General features: G+C 39.6%; 1 protein-coding gene and 1 long non-coding RNA gene across 3 annotated transcripts; one reads left to right on the top strand and one right to left on the bottom strand.

Annotated features, from left to right (window-relative positions):
* Window positions 1-970: 970 nt before the first annotated feature.
* Window positions 971-18009, top strand: myo1hb (myosin IHb). 2 transcript variants are annotated; one of them, XM_031278091.2, is made up of 32 exons: window positions 971-1038; window positions 2265-2426; window positions 2818-2933; window positions 3757-3955; window positions 4073-4153; window positions 4342-4521; window positions 4615-4713; window positions 4810-4923; window positions 5051-5122; window positions 5211-5330; window positions 5667-5734; window positions 5812-5917; window positions 6072-6152; window positions 6252-6343; window positions 6765-6859; window positions 9686-9732; window positions 9992-10072; window positions 10159-10264; window positions 10406-10523; window positions 10669-10782; window positions 10884-10960; window positions 11053-11121; window positions 11249-11333; window positions 11440-11602; window positions 11736-11819; window positions 11997-12090; window positions 16371-16420; window positions 16495-16630; window positions 16720-16790; window positions 17107-17204; window positions 17308-17407; window positions 17494-18009. In XM_031278091.2, the coding sequence occupies exons 2-32, from the start codon at window positions 2301-2303 to the stop codon at window positions 17518-17520; spliced, it is 3069 nt and encodes a 1022-aa protein (XP_031133951.1). In that variant the 5' UTR covers window positions 971-1038; window positions 2265-2300; the 3' UTR covers window positions 17521-18009. The 2 variants fall into 2 exon arrangements, with proteins under 2 accessions (XP_031133951.1, XP_031133949.1); XM_031278089.2 differs by having other exon boundaries at window positions 16365-16420.
* LOC118496450 lies at window positions 4733-16355 on the bottom strand. Its single transcript, XR_004899019.1, has 3 exons — window positions 16001-16355; window positions 10111-10112; window positions 4733-4746 (listed from the first exon to the last, which is right to left on the bottom strand). It is a non-coding gene; the product is annotated as an uncharacterized LOC118496450 (long non-coding RNA).
* Window positions 18010-18076: the final 67 nt, after the last annotated feature.

The following is an 18076-nucleotide window of genomic DNA, read 5'->3' as shown; positions in this document are numbered from 1 at the left end:
GCTCTGTCAAACTGGCAGATCTACATTTTGTTCAGGGTACTGAGGGAAAAACTGACTTTGCCAAAACTGTACATACAGCATTTAATAATTGTCTTTGTAAAACACAATAAAAAAGATGCTTTAAAAACAAGTGCTAAAAGATTATATTATATATGTAAAGTATATACATACACAGAGTTGCAACATTCACATGTCAAAATGCAGTATATACACTTTAAAGTATTTAAATGGAGTAGTTTCACATAAAATAATTTGGTTAAGGTTTGGTATACAGTCTATTTTTTTCTGGCTTCTAGTTATAAAGCCTGATCGTAATATTTTGTTGATTGTGGACGTTTATTTTATTTTTTAAATTTTTTTATTTAACCTTTATTTATTCAGGCAAGTCGATTGAGAACAAATGACAAACGACCTGTCACATTCACACAGTAACACATTCCAGTACTGCCCAGTGCATCCACAGTCTGATCTGCTGGCCACTGAGCAGCTCCACTGGAGCATTCTTTTTGTTGGGGTAAGGGCCTTGCTCAAGGGCACCTCAGCGGTGGTAATGAGGGAGCGACAAGCGCTGCACTATCACTTCCCCACTCAGATTTATCCTGTCGTTCTGGGTACTGAACAACGGCCTCCCTCACAAGCTCGCTTCTCTAACCTTTAGGCCACCACTGCCTCACAGTTTTGCCTTCAGCATTATTTGATTAGCAAGATCGACAAGTTCTTGTTTTTGCTGATGGATAACAATACATGTTGAAGCTTTTCTAAATCTTCCATTATCCAACTCTCTGTTAGATTTAAAATTGTGAATCTGGCAACACCCTACAAACCCAAAAGCAAACACAAACACTCACAAATACATATTTCGAATGAGATGTGCTTCCTTTGTTGCATACACGCTACATTATTGATGGTTTCCTTTTGTAGGAAGTAGAAACTGTAATCAATCAGTGTTTCCTGTCATACTACTGTCTTTTCCCTTAAATAAAACCTGATGTTCAGTTCAGAAAAGGTACAGAGACTCACACATCAGGGACCTTCAGGGTAGGTAACTTTTTGCACTTTTTCCTGCAAAACATTGTTGAACATTTTAACGATCACCGCTGGTTTTCAGTTTATGATTTTTTTGTGAGATTTAAATAATTTAGATAAATTTTGCTGGGTCAGTAAAGCATTCATTTGTTTTACTGGAGAATGATCTGCGAGTGTCAGTTACTCTAACTTGACAGGTCAACTTGGCAGTGATGAGAGCCAAACTACTGAAGCATAATACTGGGTGGCTCTTTCATAGCACCTTAATTAAAGTGCATTGCCTTTGCTGATTATTTATCTGCCTCTTCTTCAGTTGTGCATCTTTAAATGGCAGACCATATCATGTGTTTAAACATATTATAATGCATAATATTTCTATTAATATTCTATTATTTCTAGACTTCTTAAGTTATTTGTCTCAGTTATTGTTTAACCGTGTATTAAAACTGTGGAATAAGTGACGTTTCTAGTGTAGGTGGAGTATTTCATGTTTGTTCTGTCCTTGCCATGAACAAGACTGATGGCTCATTAGAGAGCATGGAAGCAGATTAGATAGTGGTGGTTGAAATATGATTTGTCATGAGCATGGAGGATGTAGCCAAGGCCAATAATGGCTCTGACTGGAAGTCACAGATATAGGGACAAACAGGCAGGAAATAAGTCATCCACTGGGAAATAAATATATATATATATATCCTACATTGTCCATGATTGGGAGCATGTGTGTGTATGTGTTAATGAGTGATGACAACCTCAACAAAAACAGATAACTTTTGAGGAAAACAGGATACAAAGGAAAAGGACGGGACATACTGTATACTGTCACCCTAATCTTGACAGAATGAATGAGAACTTGTAACATTACCCACACTGTTTCTTTGCCACACACCTTTTCTTTTGCTTTTTTTTTTTCTTCTTTGTATGACTAACTTAAACTGTATTGTGTTAGGGTTAGGGTAGGTTATATAAATATATACAAAAAGTGAAAAATCTATGATACTCTGTACATGTTGACTTGATAGTTCAATAAATAAAAAAATATATATAAAAAGAAAGGAAAATAATGAATGAGAACTGGGCCAACAATAACCTCATATCTGTGTGATTTGTTAAAGAGAGCAATACATTGTATCATCAAGGTCATCAAAGTGCATAATACAGTTCTGACATTTAATTTAGTTCTGTTGTGATACCTTGTTTCCTTGTCATGTCACTGATGTGTTCCTGCTCGGGCACAGAGCCTGGAGGAACGCTGTAACCAGATCCTGAGGAACATGGAGGCCTCCCTGACAGCCCGGGATCGCGTGGGCATTCAAGATTTCGTTCTCCTGGACACCTACACGAGTGAGAGTGCCTTCCTGGACAACCTGAGGAAACGTTTCCATGAGAATCTCATTTACGTGAGTCTTCCTGTATGGTGTAATGTTAGATAACCCTGCTCTTTCTTTTACTCTAAACGTCACACACTCGACCTTCAACCTAACGAGGTCCTAATGCTGTGTTACCTATTGCTGAATCTGGCACCTTGTGTTGCTGAAGCAGCAGCTCCTGTTCTCTTCATTTGCGGAGTGAGCAATCTAAAGTTCACCGCTGTCGGTGAGGTCATGACAAGTGATTAACCAAACTTATTGCTTTAGACAAGAAGAACAAAATTACTTATCAGCAGAGTGATACATGGACGCCACACTGCTGGAAGCTTTTTTAATGTTATGTAATGTTTGAGAAAACAATCTCCTGTACTTTGAAATGTGAAAGAGTTGCAGAACATGACTTCCTTTCCTTTCTCTGCAGACCTACATTGGAACTCTCTTGGTGTCGGTCAACCCATATAAGGAGTTAGATATCTACAGCAAGAAGCAAATGGATACCTACATGGGTGTGAATTTCTTTGAGCTGCCACCTCATATGTAAGATGTTCTGCATTTATTTATACTGTACTGTGTGTACTTGCATACAGTGGGGTGGACGGATTGTCATGAAACTTTGTAGACATTCATGTTCCCCAGAGGATATATTCCCGCTGACTTTGGTTATCCCCGGACTTTTCCTCTAGCGCCACCATCAGGTCAAAATAATAATGTATCCAAAACTTTGGTTTAAGAGCAAAACCTGCACAGCTAAATACTTTTCTATTACGATCATCCTCAGCTGTACGTTGTGTTTAGTGCTAATAAGCCACCCAACATGTGAACTTGATAAACATTTTACCTGCTAAAAATTCAGCGTAGTCACTGTGAGTTTATTAGCATGCTGAGATTAGCATTCAGCTAAAGGTACCGCTGTACCTTAGTACAGCCTCACAGAGCCAGTAGTGTGGCTGTAGGCTCTTACTCTTGTTATAAATACAGTATGTACGTTAAACTTTCAATTGAATGAAACATTATCACATAAGAAGAAAAAAAGACGGGATGTCAATGTGACATCAGAGTTTATAAATTATAAATGTAGGGAGTCATAGTTGCCAAGGGGTTAAGTGCCAACCATTAACCGCAACTACCGTCTCTCTCTCCCCTCATTTCCTTTCACCTTCTTACTGTCAGCTAACTATCTGATAAAGGCATAACAATGATATGAAGTTAAGTTTTTATTTTTAAGTCTTGTTATAAAGGGAAAGAAAAATGCTACTTATACAGGACTATACTTTACAAACAAATTTTCTGATGGAAAAAAAATCTGCAGAGTCTGAATTTTTAAAAGGGGACTGACTTTGACCTATTACTCTACTTTCAGTTATGCGCTAGCAGACAACGTCTTCCGCAGCATGCAGTCTGAGTTCAACAACCACTTCATCCTGATCTCAGGGGAGAGCGGAGCCGGCAAGACAGAGGCCTCCAAGAAAATCCTGCAATTCTACGCTGTCAGCTGTCCGAGTACTAAACTCCTGAACAACGTCCGGGACAGACTGCTTCTCTCCAACCCAGTGCTTGAGGTCAGTTGGATGGATATGTGTGCCAATGCTTCTGCTGTGTAAGACCATTTTTTTTTTAGAAAAACATGATCCTAAAATCTGCCATTTATCGCCGTTTTTATTTTTTATATCACCCAGGCTTTCGGAAATGCCAAAACCCTGAAGAATGACAACTCTAGCCGCTTTGGGAAATACATGGACATCCAGTTCGATCACCAGGTGGACTGAAATATTTTCATTACATTACAGTGCAAATTACAATGTTAGGATAATACAACAAGCAATATAATGGCCTCAAAGTTCACACACACACACACACACACACACACACACACACACACACACACACACACACACACACACACACACACACACACACACACACACACTGTCTCTCTCTCTTACAGGGTGGAGCTGTTGGGGGTCACATCCTCAGTTACCTGTTGGAGAAGTCCCGTGTGGTCCACCAGAACCACGGAGAAAGAAATTTCCATATCTTCTATCAGCTGGTGGAGGGAGGAGAGGAAGATCTGCTCCGCTGGCTCGGCCTGGAGAGAAACTGCCAGCGCTACAGGTACCTGGTGCAGGTCAGTGGAAAAACAAACATCAACATAAACTTAATTTATATGGTGTGACAAAAACCTCTTGACTGAGACTTTTTTATTATTTATGTCTTTCAGGGTGATTGTGCCAAAGTTAGGTCTATCAATGATAAAAGTGACTGGAACACAGTGCAGAAAGCCCTCTCTGTCATAGAGTTCGGTGAGAGTGATATTGAGGTGAGGTAGTACAGTAAAACTTTATGTTAAACTCTATTTAAATTATGCATGATACATTTTACCGGTGATTTATGAAGTATTTCTTTCTGGGTGTAGCACCTGTTTGGAATAATCGCTAGTGTTCTCCATCTGGGGAATATCAAGTTTGAAGCAGATGTTCGAGGATACGCCTCTCTCAACAACAACCAGGAGATGCACTGGGTGTCAAAGGTGAGTCCCAAACAAACTGCAGATAGTTTAATCTATTTGCCTATCTCCATGCAGCGTTCTGATTGAGACCAGGAAGAGATTTGGTGCTATATGTTTTTTTTTTTTTTGCTTTGCATTTGTTGTGCAGTTGCTGGGGATTCCTACTCAGGTATTACAACAGGGCTTAACCCACAGGAAGATTGAAGCCAAAACAGAAGAGGTGACTAACTTAAATTCAAAGTTTAAAATTTGTTTAACCTTTTTTGTCATGTTCATTTTATTTTATCTACATTATTCTGATGTTAAAGGTGTTCAGTCCTTTCTCTGTGGACCATGCAGTATATGCCAGGGATGCCCTCGCCAAAGCTATCTATGGCCGCACTTTCAACTGGCTGGTCAACAAGATCAATGAATCTTTAGTTAACAAGGTGAGAATAAAAAAAGCAATCTACCTTATTTTTAATCTTGCCGAGCCAGACCTGTCTTATAAAGATCACGAAAATTGGGAGAAAATTGGGGTAATGAGATTTCAGCCAGCCTGAGGCAGCCATTTGATTGGTTGTGAGTCTGAAAACACCTAATTCCGGAAAAAGCACATCTGGCAAATTTTTCTTTGGGCAAATTTTTTTTTCTTCCAGAATATAATTTAATTGGTTTAAAGTAACACCAACATATGAGGTTTCCCCACAGAGGTCCTGCTTTACAATACCATCCATAGCAGATTTTCAATGTGCAGAAATCATATCTGTGTAAATCAACTGTAGGATTCCTCCAGGAAAACAGTAATTGGTCTGTTGGACATCTATGGTTTCGAGGTTTTCAACGTGAACAGGTGAGATCATGCACATATGAGCTGATTCAGTGTGAAATGAACAATCCAAAATTGACAGCGCCTATGATTTATTTTAGCTTTGAGCAGTTTTGCATCAACTACTGCAACGAGAAGCTGCAGCAGCTTTTCATCCAGCTGACCCTCAAGTCAGAGCAGGAGGAGTACGAGATGGAGGGGATTGAAGTAATAACGCTTTTAATCCTTATATTTTGTTGTCATGTGTCTCAAAGTGCTACTTATGTCTGAAAATCATAGACTGTATATGGTAAAAATAAACTCAACTACAATAAAAACTACTTTTCAACCCGTAATGCTTTTCTCATTTGTTTATGCACAGTGGGAACCAGTGCCATTTTTCAACAACAAGATCATCTGTGATCTTGTAGAAGAGAAACATAGAGGAATCATCTCTTTATTGGTAAAGATATGATTGAGTTATGGTCCTACAGAAAGACAAACGACACTTGCCCACAAACTAAAACAGGGCTGAATTATTGATGCTTATGCTCTCATACAGGACGAGGAATGTTTACGTCCTGGAGAGGCCACAGATCTCACCTTCCTGGAGAAGATGGAGGAAAAGATCAGTGGTCATCCTCATTTCGTCACGTGAGCTCTACACTTTTGTTTATCAAAATAGTGGCGGCTGTGGCTCAGGAGGTAGCGCGGTCGCCTAACAATCGAAAGGTTAGTGGTTTGATCCCTGGCCCTGCAGTCCTATGTCAAAGTGTCCTTGGGCAAGCCACTGAACCCCGAATTGCTCCTGATGCTGCGCCATCTGAGTGTGAATGTTTATCTGATGAGCAGGTGGCACCTTGTATGGCAGCTTCGGCCACAGCGTATGAATGTTTGTGAATGGTGAATGGGTCCTGTACTATATAAAAGCGCTTTGAGTAGTCGTTAAGACTAGAAAAGCGCTATATAAATACAGTTCATTTACATTTATCAGAAATTGCAGGTTATCTACACATGCTCAGGCCAGCACATTGCATAACCATAAACAGCATAATGCCCTTTCTCTTTCCTGCAGACATAAACTTGCAGACCAAAAGACGAGGAAAACACTGGAAAGGGGAGACTTCCGCCTCTTGCACTACGCTGGCGAGGTTACATACTGTGTTGTTGGTAAGAGATGAGATAGCTCTGTATGTTAAATAATGTCTCTCTCTATTACAATACCATTTAATGAGCATATGTAACATCAGCCTATTGCTAAAATGTAGTGTAACATTAGCAAACTGCTCTCACTTCTAGATAAAATAAAATGGCCGTCAACTGACTGTTATTTCTGTGTACCATTCCATAGGTCACATTCTCAGTTCTCAATATATGCATACACTAAATACATCACTTTCAAATAGTATTGTTGTCAATGTTAACTAATTTTGACAAAAGTATGCCTTAAAAGTGGCTAAATTATTAACACAAAATAAATATTAAAGGTGCCCTGCCACACGTATTTCATTACTTTGTGGTAATGTCTGAAGTTCTACCATGGACTCTGTATCATTTTTTGTGAAAAAAATGCCTTGGTTACCTTGTTGCAAGCCATTCTAGCGTGGTATAGAAAGCCTGCAGAAAGACTCAGCTCGATTTGTGCCAGTTCTCATTAATATTCAATGAGCTAAGCTGCTTGACTCTGATTGGCTAACAGCTATCCAATGAGAGCCTGGCTCAGCATCCTTTACCCAGCGCAACTGGGCGAGCTCATGAATAGTAATGAGCTCAGGCAACACCACGTCAGACTGACCAGCTTTTGTAATTGGCCTGATTTCTTCGCTTATTTCTTTTCAGTGGCTAGAGCTACGGTGGCCGACAGGGGCAAACGCCCTGCAGCTTAAGAAAACACACGCAAATAGACAAAACACAAGCAAATTAAGAAAACAACTTCATTAATTTGACAACATTATATGTGCAGCATTCAGCAGACGCACTGCAAATACCACAACACAACCAAATACATAAACGCACTGCAAATAAAAAACGATGCAAAAAGAAAAGAAAACAGGGGCAAACGCCCTGCAGCTTAAGAAAACACACGCAAATAGACAAAACACAAGCAAATTAAGAAAACAACTTCATTAATTTGACAACACATGCGCGGCATTCAGCAAACGCACTGCAAATATCACAACACAACCAAATACATAAACGCGCTGCAAAGACACACAACACAACCAAATACATAAACGCGCTGCAAAGACACACAACACAACAAAATAGATAAACGCGCTGCAAATATGAAACGATGCAAAAAGAAAAGCACACAAACCCAGAAAACAAATGCAACAAAAAAACGCTGCATCCAGATTACACAACGGAAGTTCTCCAGACCTCTAGAGGGAGCAGCTAAGTGGAACAGCTGGATTTTCGACCCCACGGGGAGGGAGGGAGAGAGAGAGAGAGAGAGAGAGAGAGAGAGAGAGAGAGAGAGAGAGAGAGAGAGAGAGAGAGAGAGAGAGAGAAACTGCATAGACTGTAAATATTAAGTCTATGTTTGAGATCTGTTTTCTCTCGTTTGGTGGGTGTGTCTCGGCTCAGGTCCCAGCTGATACTCAATCAGCAGAGACGTCTGTAAACTCGTGGTGATAAAACATTTAAAACTGCATCAGCGTTTAACGTTGACGTTTGTTTAAGCCATATTACATGAGAGGGTTTAATTTCGAAGTCCGAAATTACTGAAGTATATTCCTCCTTAGTTAGACATCTGCTAAAAAAGTTATTGTATTCATCAGCATGATTGCCGTACTGTTTAGTTCACAAACATCCAACACACCAAAGTACAAACACATAGCGGACCAGACGCGAGTTTTTATTTTGAAAAACCGAAGCTCGGGGACAGCACCAGCCTGGATGGCATGAGACGGGAGCATAGACTGTATATTAATAATATATTATGTTATTAATAATAATAATAATAATAATAATAATAATAATATGAATTTAATATCGGTTAATAACGGTCGAAAATCAAGCTGTTGCTCTAGAGGTCTGGAGAACTTCCGTTGTGTAATCTGGATGCAGCGTTTTTTTTATTGCATTTGTTTTCTGGGTTTGTGTGCTTTTCTTTTTGCATCGTTTCATATTTGCAACGCGTTTATGTATTTGGTTGTGTTGTGTGTATTTGCAGTGCGTTTGCTGAATGCCGCGCATGTGTTGTCAAATTAATGAAGTTGTTTTTGTTTTTGCATCTCTTCTTTTTTCGGGGTTTGCATGCTTTTCTTTTTGCATCGTTTTTTTATTTGCAATGCGTTTATGTATTTGGTTGTGTTGTGGTATTTGCAGTGCGTTTGCTGAATGCTGCACATGTGTTGTCAAATTAATGAAGTTGTTTTCTTAATTTGCTTGTGTTTTGTCTATTTGCGTGTGTTTTCTTAAGTTGCAGGGCGTCTGCCCCTGTCGGCCACCGTATAGAGCTGATAGAGGACGTAGCAGTTCTTTTTCACATTCATGACATAACACAAACACATATGGAACATATTTCAAAAAATACAAGTAAAAATGGTTTTGTGTGGCAGGGCACCTTTAACAAAAGAAATCATGTGGGAGCCCACATACATTTTTTTCTCTTAGAATTTTGTGTAAATTTATCCCATTTCTATTTTTTTATTATTTATATATATATATATTAAACAGTATTGTTTCTATGTGTCATGATGTTGGGCTCATGTCTGAAATGTTGTGTATTAAAATGGTTTTTCAATGAAGGTTTAACAAAAAAAACGAAACCACCCACAAGCTCTAGTAGCCTAGCTTAAGATCAGTAGGCTAGCATGTTATAACAAAGTGCTGTACTCGATAAAGATACCCTTTAAGGGCAAGTTAAACTACACAGTAGTGTCCGACTAGGTCTTATGAATTCAACCTTTAATTATTTGTAAGAAGAATTATGTGTTATTGCCACAAAATACTTACTATTTTAAAGTTTTTCTTTGTTCTTTAACCTTTTAGGATTCTTGGACAAAAACAATGATCTCTTGTATAGAAATGGGAAAGAGGTAATTTCATTTAATTTCTTTAGTATAAAAACCTGGTGATACGCAAAAGTATTGGATCATTGTATTACACAAATACAATACGTGTTCTGAATCTACTGTATGACTTCTGATATCCTTCACTGCTACCAAAAAACAAAAAAAACAAAAAAAAACCAATATATATAAGCAAAGGAGCATAATAACCACCTACATTATTATTTAAGGTATACTTTTTGTCTGATATGTTTGGGGCTTATACAGTTTTCCTATTCTCCTTAAGGTCATGCGACAGTCCAAGAATGCTATAATCAAACACTGTTTTCCTTCTACTGAACCGGACAGCAAGAGGAGACCTGAAACTGTAAGAAACTAATCAGAACATCATTTAATAATTTACACAACTACTATAAACAAACCACTGACACATACATATCTGTGACTCCCCAGGTGGTGACTCAGTTTAAGAGCAGCCTGGTGAGCTTGACTGAGATCCTAATGTCCAAAGAGCCCTGGTATGTCCGCTGCATTAAACCCAATGAAGCCAAGCAGCCAGGTGTGTCCTGAAAACCCTTTACTTTTGAATAGACCTTAGAGCCCTAGCAATACTTTTGGCTGTGTTCAGCCTACAGTCAGCTAGTCCATGAAGTGAGACCAGACAGTTTTGAACTTAGATGACCTTTTGTGTCCACTGCAGGACGCTTTGATGATGTGTTGGTGAGACATCAGATGAAGTACCTGGGGCTGATGGAGCACCTGCGGGTCAGGCGTGCTGGGTTTGCTTACCGACGCAAATATGAGATCTTTCTCCAGAGGTAGCTAAGCACACCTTTTCTCTTTGCTTTCATCCAAAATGCACATTGAGTTTTTCTTGTTCTTGCAGTAGACATTTGGCATGTATTCATTTTTGCTGCTGACTATAAAGCTGTGTGTGACTGTGCATTATTCTACTGTGCTCAGGTACAAGCCTCTGTGTCCAGAAACCTGGCCCAACTGGAAAGGTACGGCAGCAGAAGGTGTGCAGTGCCTGATCAAGCACCTGGGCTACAAACCTAATGAGTACAAGATGGGCAGGTAGGCAGATGTTAATGCAAGGGTGACATGTCGTACACTGTCTACGATGGGTTCACCTGGAAGAGATGCAATAACTTCTCAGTTTGTCTCTTTTCCACAAGGACAAAGATTTTCATCCGGCACCCTAGCACTCTGTTTGCAACAGAAGACGCCTTTCAGGTCTGCAAACATAAGCTAGGTGAGATGTCTGTTGTTCTGTACATTTAGTTGTAATACCACATTAAGCATCATAACACTCCTGAGGGTGAACTGTAACTGTCATTGCTGCAGCAACAAGCATTCAGGCCAAGTACAAAGGCTACAGAGCGAAAGGAGACTACCTTAAACAGAGAGAGGCTGGTGAGTGTTAAAATGCCCACAGATGTGTTTATGAGCACAAACTAAAAGCTTTTCCTATACTGAATGCAGGTGAACATGACAAACATTTGAAGATATTACTTTTTATTACATTGTCTTATGTAAATAGCCACTAAGATTGAGACCTGCTGGAGAGGTCTGCTGGCCAGAAAGGAGCGTGAAAAGAGGGCATGGGCTGTCAAGGTAATCCAAAAGTAAGTTCACACAATGAAATCTATTTGAAGGTTCAATGAGATGAGATGGCCTTAAAGTATAATCAAGACTATGTTGTGAGGCTATCTGTGTTTTGATTTGTTATAGGTTCATTAAAGGTTTCATGACTCGAAATCAGCCAGTCTGTGTTGACAACAGTGAGTACCTGGCGTATGTAAGGCAGAACTACCTCACACGGCTGAGGGACAACCTTCCTAAAACAGTCATGGAAAAAGACTCTTGGCTCACCCCTCCGCCTATAATGCAGGAGGTGGGTGATATAATTTTTTTTTCTTCTTTTTTACACCAACTGTTTCTAGGTATTAGGCTGCATGCATGAGAGCAGTGGTTGGTGGTTTTGTTAATGGCTACACCCTTTAAAAGTTTGAAACTATTTTTTCTAGGCTTCTCAGCTGTTGAAGAAGCTCTACATTCGCCACATGGTACGGAAGTACGTTCAGGGAATCACTCCACAGAGGAAAGCACAGGTACAATCCACCCTCTGTCACACACAATGGTAAAAATGAAGTCAGTGAAGGAAATGCAATACATGCACTAAAAATAAAAAAGGTTTGTGGTCAACTATTGATTCCCAGACAAATTCTCTTCAGGAAATAAAATGTCTTAACTTACATTCTGCTTTCTTTCTGTTTCCTTGTTTCCAGCTTCTGTTAAAAGCACAGACGAGCTCCATGTTCAAAGGAAAAAAAGAAAACTACCCCTTCAGTGTATGCAGACCGTTCATGGACACCAGGATAGGTAAGACTGCTGAGTTACTTTCATTGAGTGTACTTACAAGAATATATAATTTAGCATTATTACTTTTAAGTACACTATACTGTACATACAACATGATAAAAATAATAGTTATATTAGTCTGTGGAGACTGCAAATGCCTGCACTACATTAGATTAGATGTATTCAAAGTACAAGTTTGCATTTTGAATTTGAAAAAAGCCTTTCCAGATTGTAAAAAATCAGCAACAGTAAGTTTTCATTTACAAATTAAATAACAAACCTAATTGTACACTGCAAAAACTGTGACCAACAGTTACTTAAAAAAATGATGGCAACAAAGTGACACGTAATATAATTTAATAGATTTTAATTACTACTACTTTGATTAAAAATAATTTAAATAAATTAACTAAATTTAGACAATAAAGTTATGTAAATATTGATGACAGTAACAGTTAAAATATGTTGGATTATGAAGTATCTGAGCAAAAATTATTTAGATTTACTAATTATCTGGTGGTAATTGATTTAGATTTACTAAATATCTGGATAAAAATGATGTCTAATCCACTCAATAGCATGCCTTCTTAGTACCATAGTTTACTTAAATTGGTTCCACAGATCACCATGCATAAAGTACAGCTGAGTAAACATTTATTTGAGCAACTTTGTCTGAACTTGTTTATCTGACATTTTTTAAATGTTACATGCCAAAATACAACAATAAACTACAGAGAGGTGCTCAACTTAAACAAAGACAGGACTAATGTGTACAATAGGGATACCCATTCACTTTAATTCTTTAATTCACTAATTTACATGTGAAAATATGCTGGCTCTATACACTCTAAAAGTATTCTTTATTGATTTTATTTAGTCTGGTGAGTTTGGCGGTGGCGATTTCGGAGCGGTTTCTGGTTAAAAAACACAAATTTTACTATTTAACAAAAATGTCTATCTCTGTAGGGATCCTTTCCATAATGTTTTCAGACATGAAGCTAAACATGTCCTATCCTCCCAGTATTTATTTTACTAGGCCTCGCCACGTTCGCTCTTTGCCTCTAGTCCATGGTGCAAACCTTGCATTAGCAGCAGTTATGTAGAGTACTTTGTGATTCAGAAGCTGATATAGTGGGTGGAGGTGAGTCATGTATTGGAAGAAGCATGGACATCTAGGTCATCTCAGGCCAGATGGGATGCAGTATGTGTTGTTGGAGGCAGTGCTTCTATAGAAACTGGCTTCTTCTAGGAGCCAGGGGAGTCGCCCCCTGCTGGAAATTAGATAGAATGCAGCTTTAAGGCACTTCAGCACTGGCCTCACTTTCAGGTCTGAAAGTTGCCGCTTGATTAAAAATAAAACAGAGAATACAAGCCATCCATCCACACAGGTAGCATACCAACCGTCCATGATAATCAAGAGAATCTGTCAATGGGACCCTGGCAAAGAGTAACATCCACCAAGAATGTGCTCGACTTCCTGCCCAGAATAAAAGACGCTCTAATCGAATGGCTTAGTGTAATTAAAGCCTCAGCATCCCAAGCTTCTCAAAATACTCTCCTCAAGAATAACCAAGCTTTTTCCAAGTCCACAAAGGACATGTAGACCAGATGGACGAACTCCTATGATCCTCAGAGAATCCTCAGTTCTCCTTCTGAATCTTAAGGTTGGCAATTGTCCAATTTTTCCAGCACCCTGGGAGGTGCTTTTAAATTTACCAGTGTTTAAGCATTGCTTCAAGGCAGTCTTGGTTGACGATAGGTATGCCAACCAAGATTGCCCAACATTATCCATTGCCTTCAGTATCTCAGGGCAAGGCTTTTCCCTCCTGGTGTCTTGCCACTGCAGACCTTTTCAGAAATCGCTATCACCAAACTATCTACCAGACTCCCTCCAGTCTGACTTGATTTGTCTTTCCATTGTTCCCGCAATCACCACTCTGGTTTGGTTGAAATAAACCCCTAATTTACCCATTTACATGTGAAAATATGCTAGCTTTATACACACTAAAATTATTTGTTTATTTTGATTAGTCTGGTGAGTTTGGCGATTGCGATTTCGGGGCAGTTTTTTTTTTTTTTTTTAGATTAGATTAGATTCAACTGTATTGTCATTGTGCAGAGTACAAGTATGAAGACAACAAAATGCAGTTTGTGTCCAACCAGACAGTATAGACAGGACAAGAAATATAGTGCAGTGTAGACAGTAGTGTACAGTTGGTTAACAGAAGGTGGTTTAGAGTAATATAAATTAAATATAAATGTGTGCAGTGTATTAGCATTTACCTTATAAGAGCAGAATAAATATGGTTATGTAATATGAACAATGTATGAACAACATGTACAGATATGTGCAATGTAGCAGCAGTAACATTATAATAGTAGTAAAAATAATATAGATATATGCAGTGTATTATTATAAGAAAAACAGAATAAATATGGATATTCAGTATGAACCATATAGACAGATATGTACAGTATGTACAGCTATGTGCAGTGTGTTAACAGTACCATTGTAGTGCAGAAACAGTAGCATTATAAGAGTAGTGAGAATAAGTGTATGTGCAGGATGAATAGTATGAAGAGCAGTAGAATATGGCTATGTATAAGTGTAGTTACAGTATGTACATTTGTAAATAAATAGGACACTATGGGTGGGATAGGAGGGTTGGGGGCTTAGTTGGTTGGTTGTCACCGGGATGCAGAGCTAGAGTTCAGTAGGGTGACAGCTGTAGGAAAGAAGCTTCCTCTGAACCTGCTGGTTCAGGTGTGGAGAGACCTGTAGCGCCTTCTGGAGGCGAGATGGGTGAACAGTCTGTGGTTGGGGTGAGAACAGTCTTTGATGATGCTACGCGCCTTATGCAAGCCTCGCTTGCCCTGGATGGCCTCGATGGAGGGGAGTGAGGAACCGGTGATGCGTTGGGCAGTTTTCACCACCCTCTGCAGTGCTTTTCGGTCGTAGGCAGAGCAGTTGCCATACCAAACTGTGGCACACTTGGTGAGGATGCTCTCGATGGTGCAGTGGTAGAAGTTCACCAGGATCTGAGGAGACAGGTGGACCTTCTTGAGTCTCCTCAGAAAGAAGAGACGCTGGTGAGCCTTCTTGATCAGGGTAGAGGTGTTGAGGGTCCAAGAGAGGTCCTCAGAGATGTGGACACCCAGAAACTTGAAGCTAGTGACACGCTCCACCTCAGTCCTGTTGATGAGAATAGGGATGTGTGTGCTAGCTTTAGACTTCCTGAAGTCCATAATGAGCTCTTTGGTCTTCTTGGTGTTGAGAGCCAGGTTGTTGTCACTGCACCACGATGTTAGGTGCTGGACCTCCTCCCTGTAGGCCGTCTCATCGTTGTTGCTGATGAGACCAATCACCGTAGTGTCATCTGCAAACTTGACAATGGTGTTAGAGCCATGTACAGGTGTGCAGATGTAGGTGAAGAGGGAGTAAAGCACACATCCCTGTGGTACGCCGGTGTTCAGGGTGATGGTTGAGGAGGTGTGATTATCTAACCTAACAGACTGAGGTCTGTTAGTTAGGAAGTCCAGAATCCAGTCACAGAGGGAGGTATTGATGCCCAGTTCACTGAGTTTGGTGATCAGTTTGGAGGGGATGATGGTGTTGAATGCTGAACTAAAGTCAATGAACAGCATCCTCACATGGGTGTTGCTATTGTCAAGGTGGGACAGGGCAGAGTGAAGTGCCGTAGATATGGTATCCTCTGTGCTCCTGTTCTGATGGTAGGCAAATTGGAAGGGGTCCAGTGACGGTGGTAAGCAGGTCTTGAGATGGGCCAGGACCAGCCTCTCGAAGCACTTCATAATGATGGGGGTGAGTGCAACTGGAAGGAAGTCATTAAGGTTTGTTGCAGTGGAGTGTTTTGGCACCGGCACAATGGATGTGGTTTTAAAGCATGCGGGGACAGCTGCCTGGTTAAACAAGGATTTTACTATTTAACAAAAAAGTCTATCTCTGCAGGGATTCTTTCCATAATTTAGTCAGACATGAACCTAAACCTGTTATCTTCCCAGTATTTATTTTAGTTGGCCTTGCCACGTTCTCTCTTTACCTCCATGGTGCAAACCTTGCATCAGCAGCAGTTATGAGTACTTTGTGATTCAGAGGGGGATAGTGGGTGGAGGTGACTCATGCATGGACATACTGCTGAAATACTTTGTGAGCCTGTTAATGGACTATTTTGTACATTGATAATAAAGTTATAATGGAATTACTGAGACACTATAGTTTTATTTTATTTGATCTGTGTGAGATCCTCTCTCATGGATTCTCTTATTTTATTAAGGTGCAGGAGACATAAGCATCAAAGTGCTTCAGATGATCCGGCATGAGCACATCAAGGTAAATTAACATTGGAATTTACTTTGCATCTTTATACTCAATCCACACTAACCTTGTGACTCCCCCCCCCACAGTACAGTGTGCCAGTGGTGAAGTATGACAGAAACGGGTTCAGGCCTCGTCTCCGGCAGCTCATCTTTACCCAGGAAGCCGCCTACCTGGTCGAGGATGCCAAGATCAAGCAGCGGATAGATTACATCTCTCTGAAAGGTAACGAGTGAGACAAAATAAGCATTGTTATCTATAGGGAGAGCAACACACACGTTTTAAACTTGCTGTTACGTACACATTTTTTATAGGGGTGTCGGTCAGCAACCTGAGTGACAACTTCCTGATCCTTCATGTTACATGTGATGACATCAAGCAAAAGGTAGATCTATCAACAGATTGGTGTCTATATGTAAGGCAATGTTTTAATTGTCTTTTTAAATGTCAATCTATAGGTCATGTATACACGTATGTGTGTATCGTGGTTCTCTATACAGTTAATTAAGTCTGCAATGGCAATAAAGACATTCCTCAGACTCAAAACAACTCAGTTGGCTTTCAATTTATTGTTCAGAAGAAGTTTAGAGACACTATGGAGAGCAAGATCAGATCAAAAAACATTACTTTATGAATTGGTTCATTCAAAGCTTCTGGATTGTAAAATCATCACATCTAACTGGTGCCATTTGTTCTTTTAGGGGGATCTGGTCCTTCAGTGTGACTACCTGTTTGAGGCCCTGACTAAGTTGAGTCTTATTGGCAACCAGCAGAACTCCATCAAAGTGGTCCAGGGCAGGTACATAATCTGGACTGTGTGTAGTAATAAGAAAGCTAGAAATCTAAATGGTAAAAATTATGATGTGCCAAAATCAATGTGAAATTGTTATTGTCACTTTTAGTGTGCGATTTGACATCCAGCCCGGCAGAGAGGGCTTCGTGGACTTCAAGAGTGGTCAGGAGTCCATGGTCTATAGGGCAAAAAATGGCCATTTGATGGTGGTGAGTTCATCAAAGCATCATGATAAGACAATGCCAAATTACTATTAGTATAAACAATTGACCAAGTTCTTTACTTTCTTCTTTAGGAATCTACAAGAACCAAGTCCAGATGATGCGACCAGTGATTTGGGATGATGTTGCTGCAAAATTTGAGTAACAGCAGTGTTTGTTCTGTAATCCTGCTTCATGGTCTTTGCCAATTGTGTTTCATGTCAGCTGGTTTTTCAGTTTTGCATATTTATGACAATGTTATTCAATCATGTGTATACAAATATTACACTGCCAATTACTTAGTTGTAAAGAGCAGACAACAAGCTAATAGTAGAGGCTAGCTAGAATATCATTATGTCTGTTGATCCTAATGTGTCTGAAGTTTAAATCATCTCTAAGTGAACAAACATATCCCAGCTCACATTCATTAAAATCAGCCATCCTTAATGAATAGAAGCACTTGTAATCTTTTTTGTATTAAATGTATCTGAAATGCTGTCTAGACGATAACAGTAGAGAACAATATTAGGAATGTGTGCAGCCATGTTGAATGTTTACAATGCCTCATCCATGTTGTACTTTAACATTAAAACATGTTTTACCCCAATGGACACTGCATGTAAAAAAAGCACATGTATTTTTGGGAGGAAAATTACTTTAATACAGAGCAAATTACAT

The sequence above is a fragment of the Sander lucioperca genome, chromosome 1 (assembly GCF_008315115.2).
Source record: "Sander lucioperca isolate FBNREF2018 chromosome 1, SLUC_FBN_1.2, whole genome shotgun sequence".
Classification (NCBI taxonomy): domain Eukaryota; kingdom Metazoa; phylum Chordata; class Actinopteri; order Perciformes; family Percidae; genus Sander; species Sander lucioperca.
Note: the sequence above shows the minus strand (reverse complement) of the source record. Positions and strands in the feature narration are given on the sequence as shown.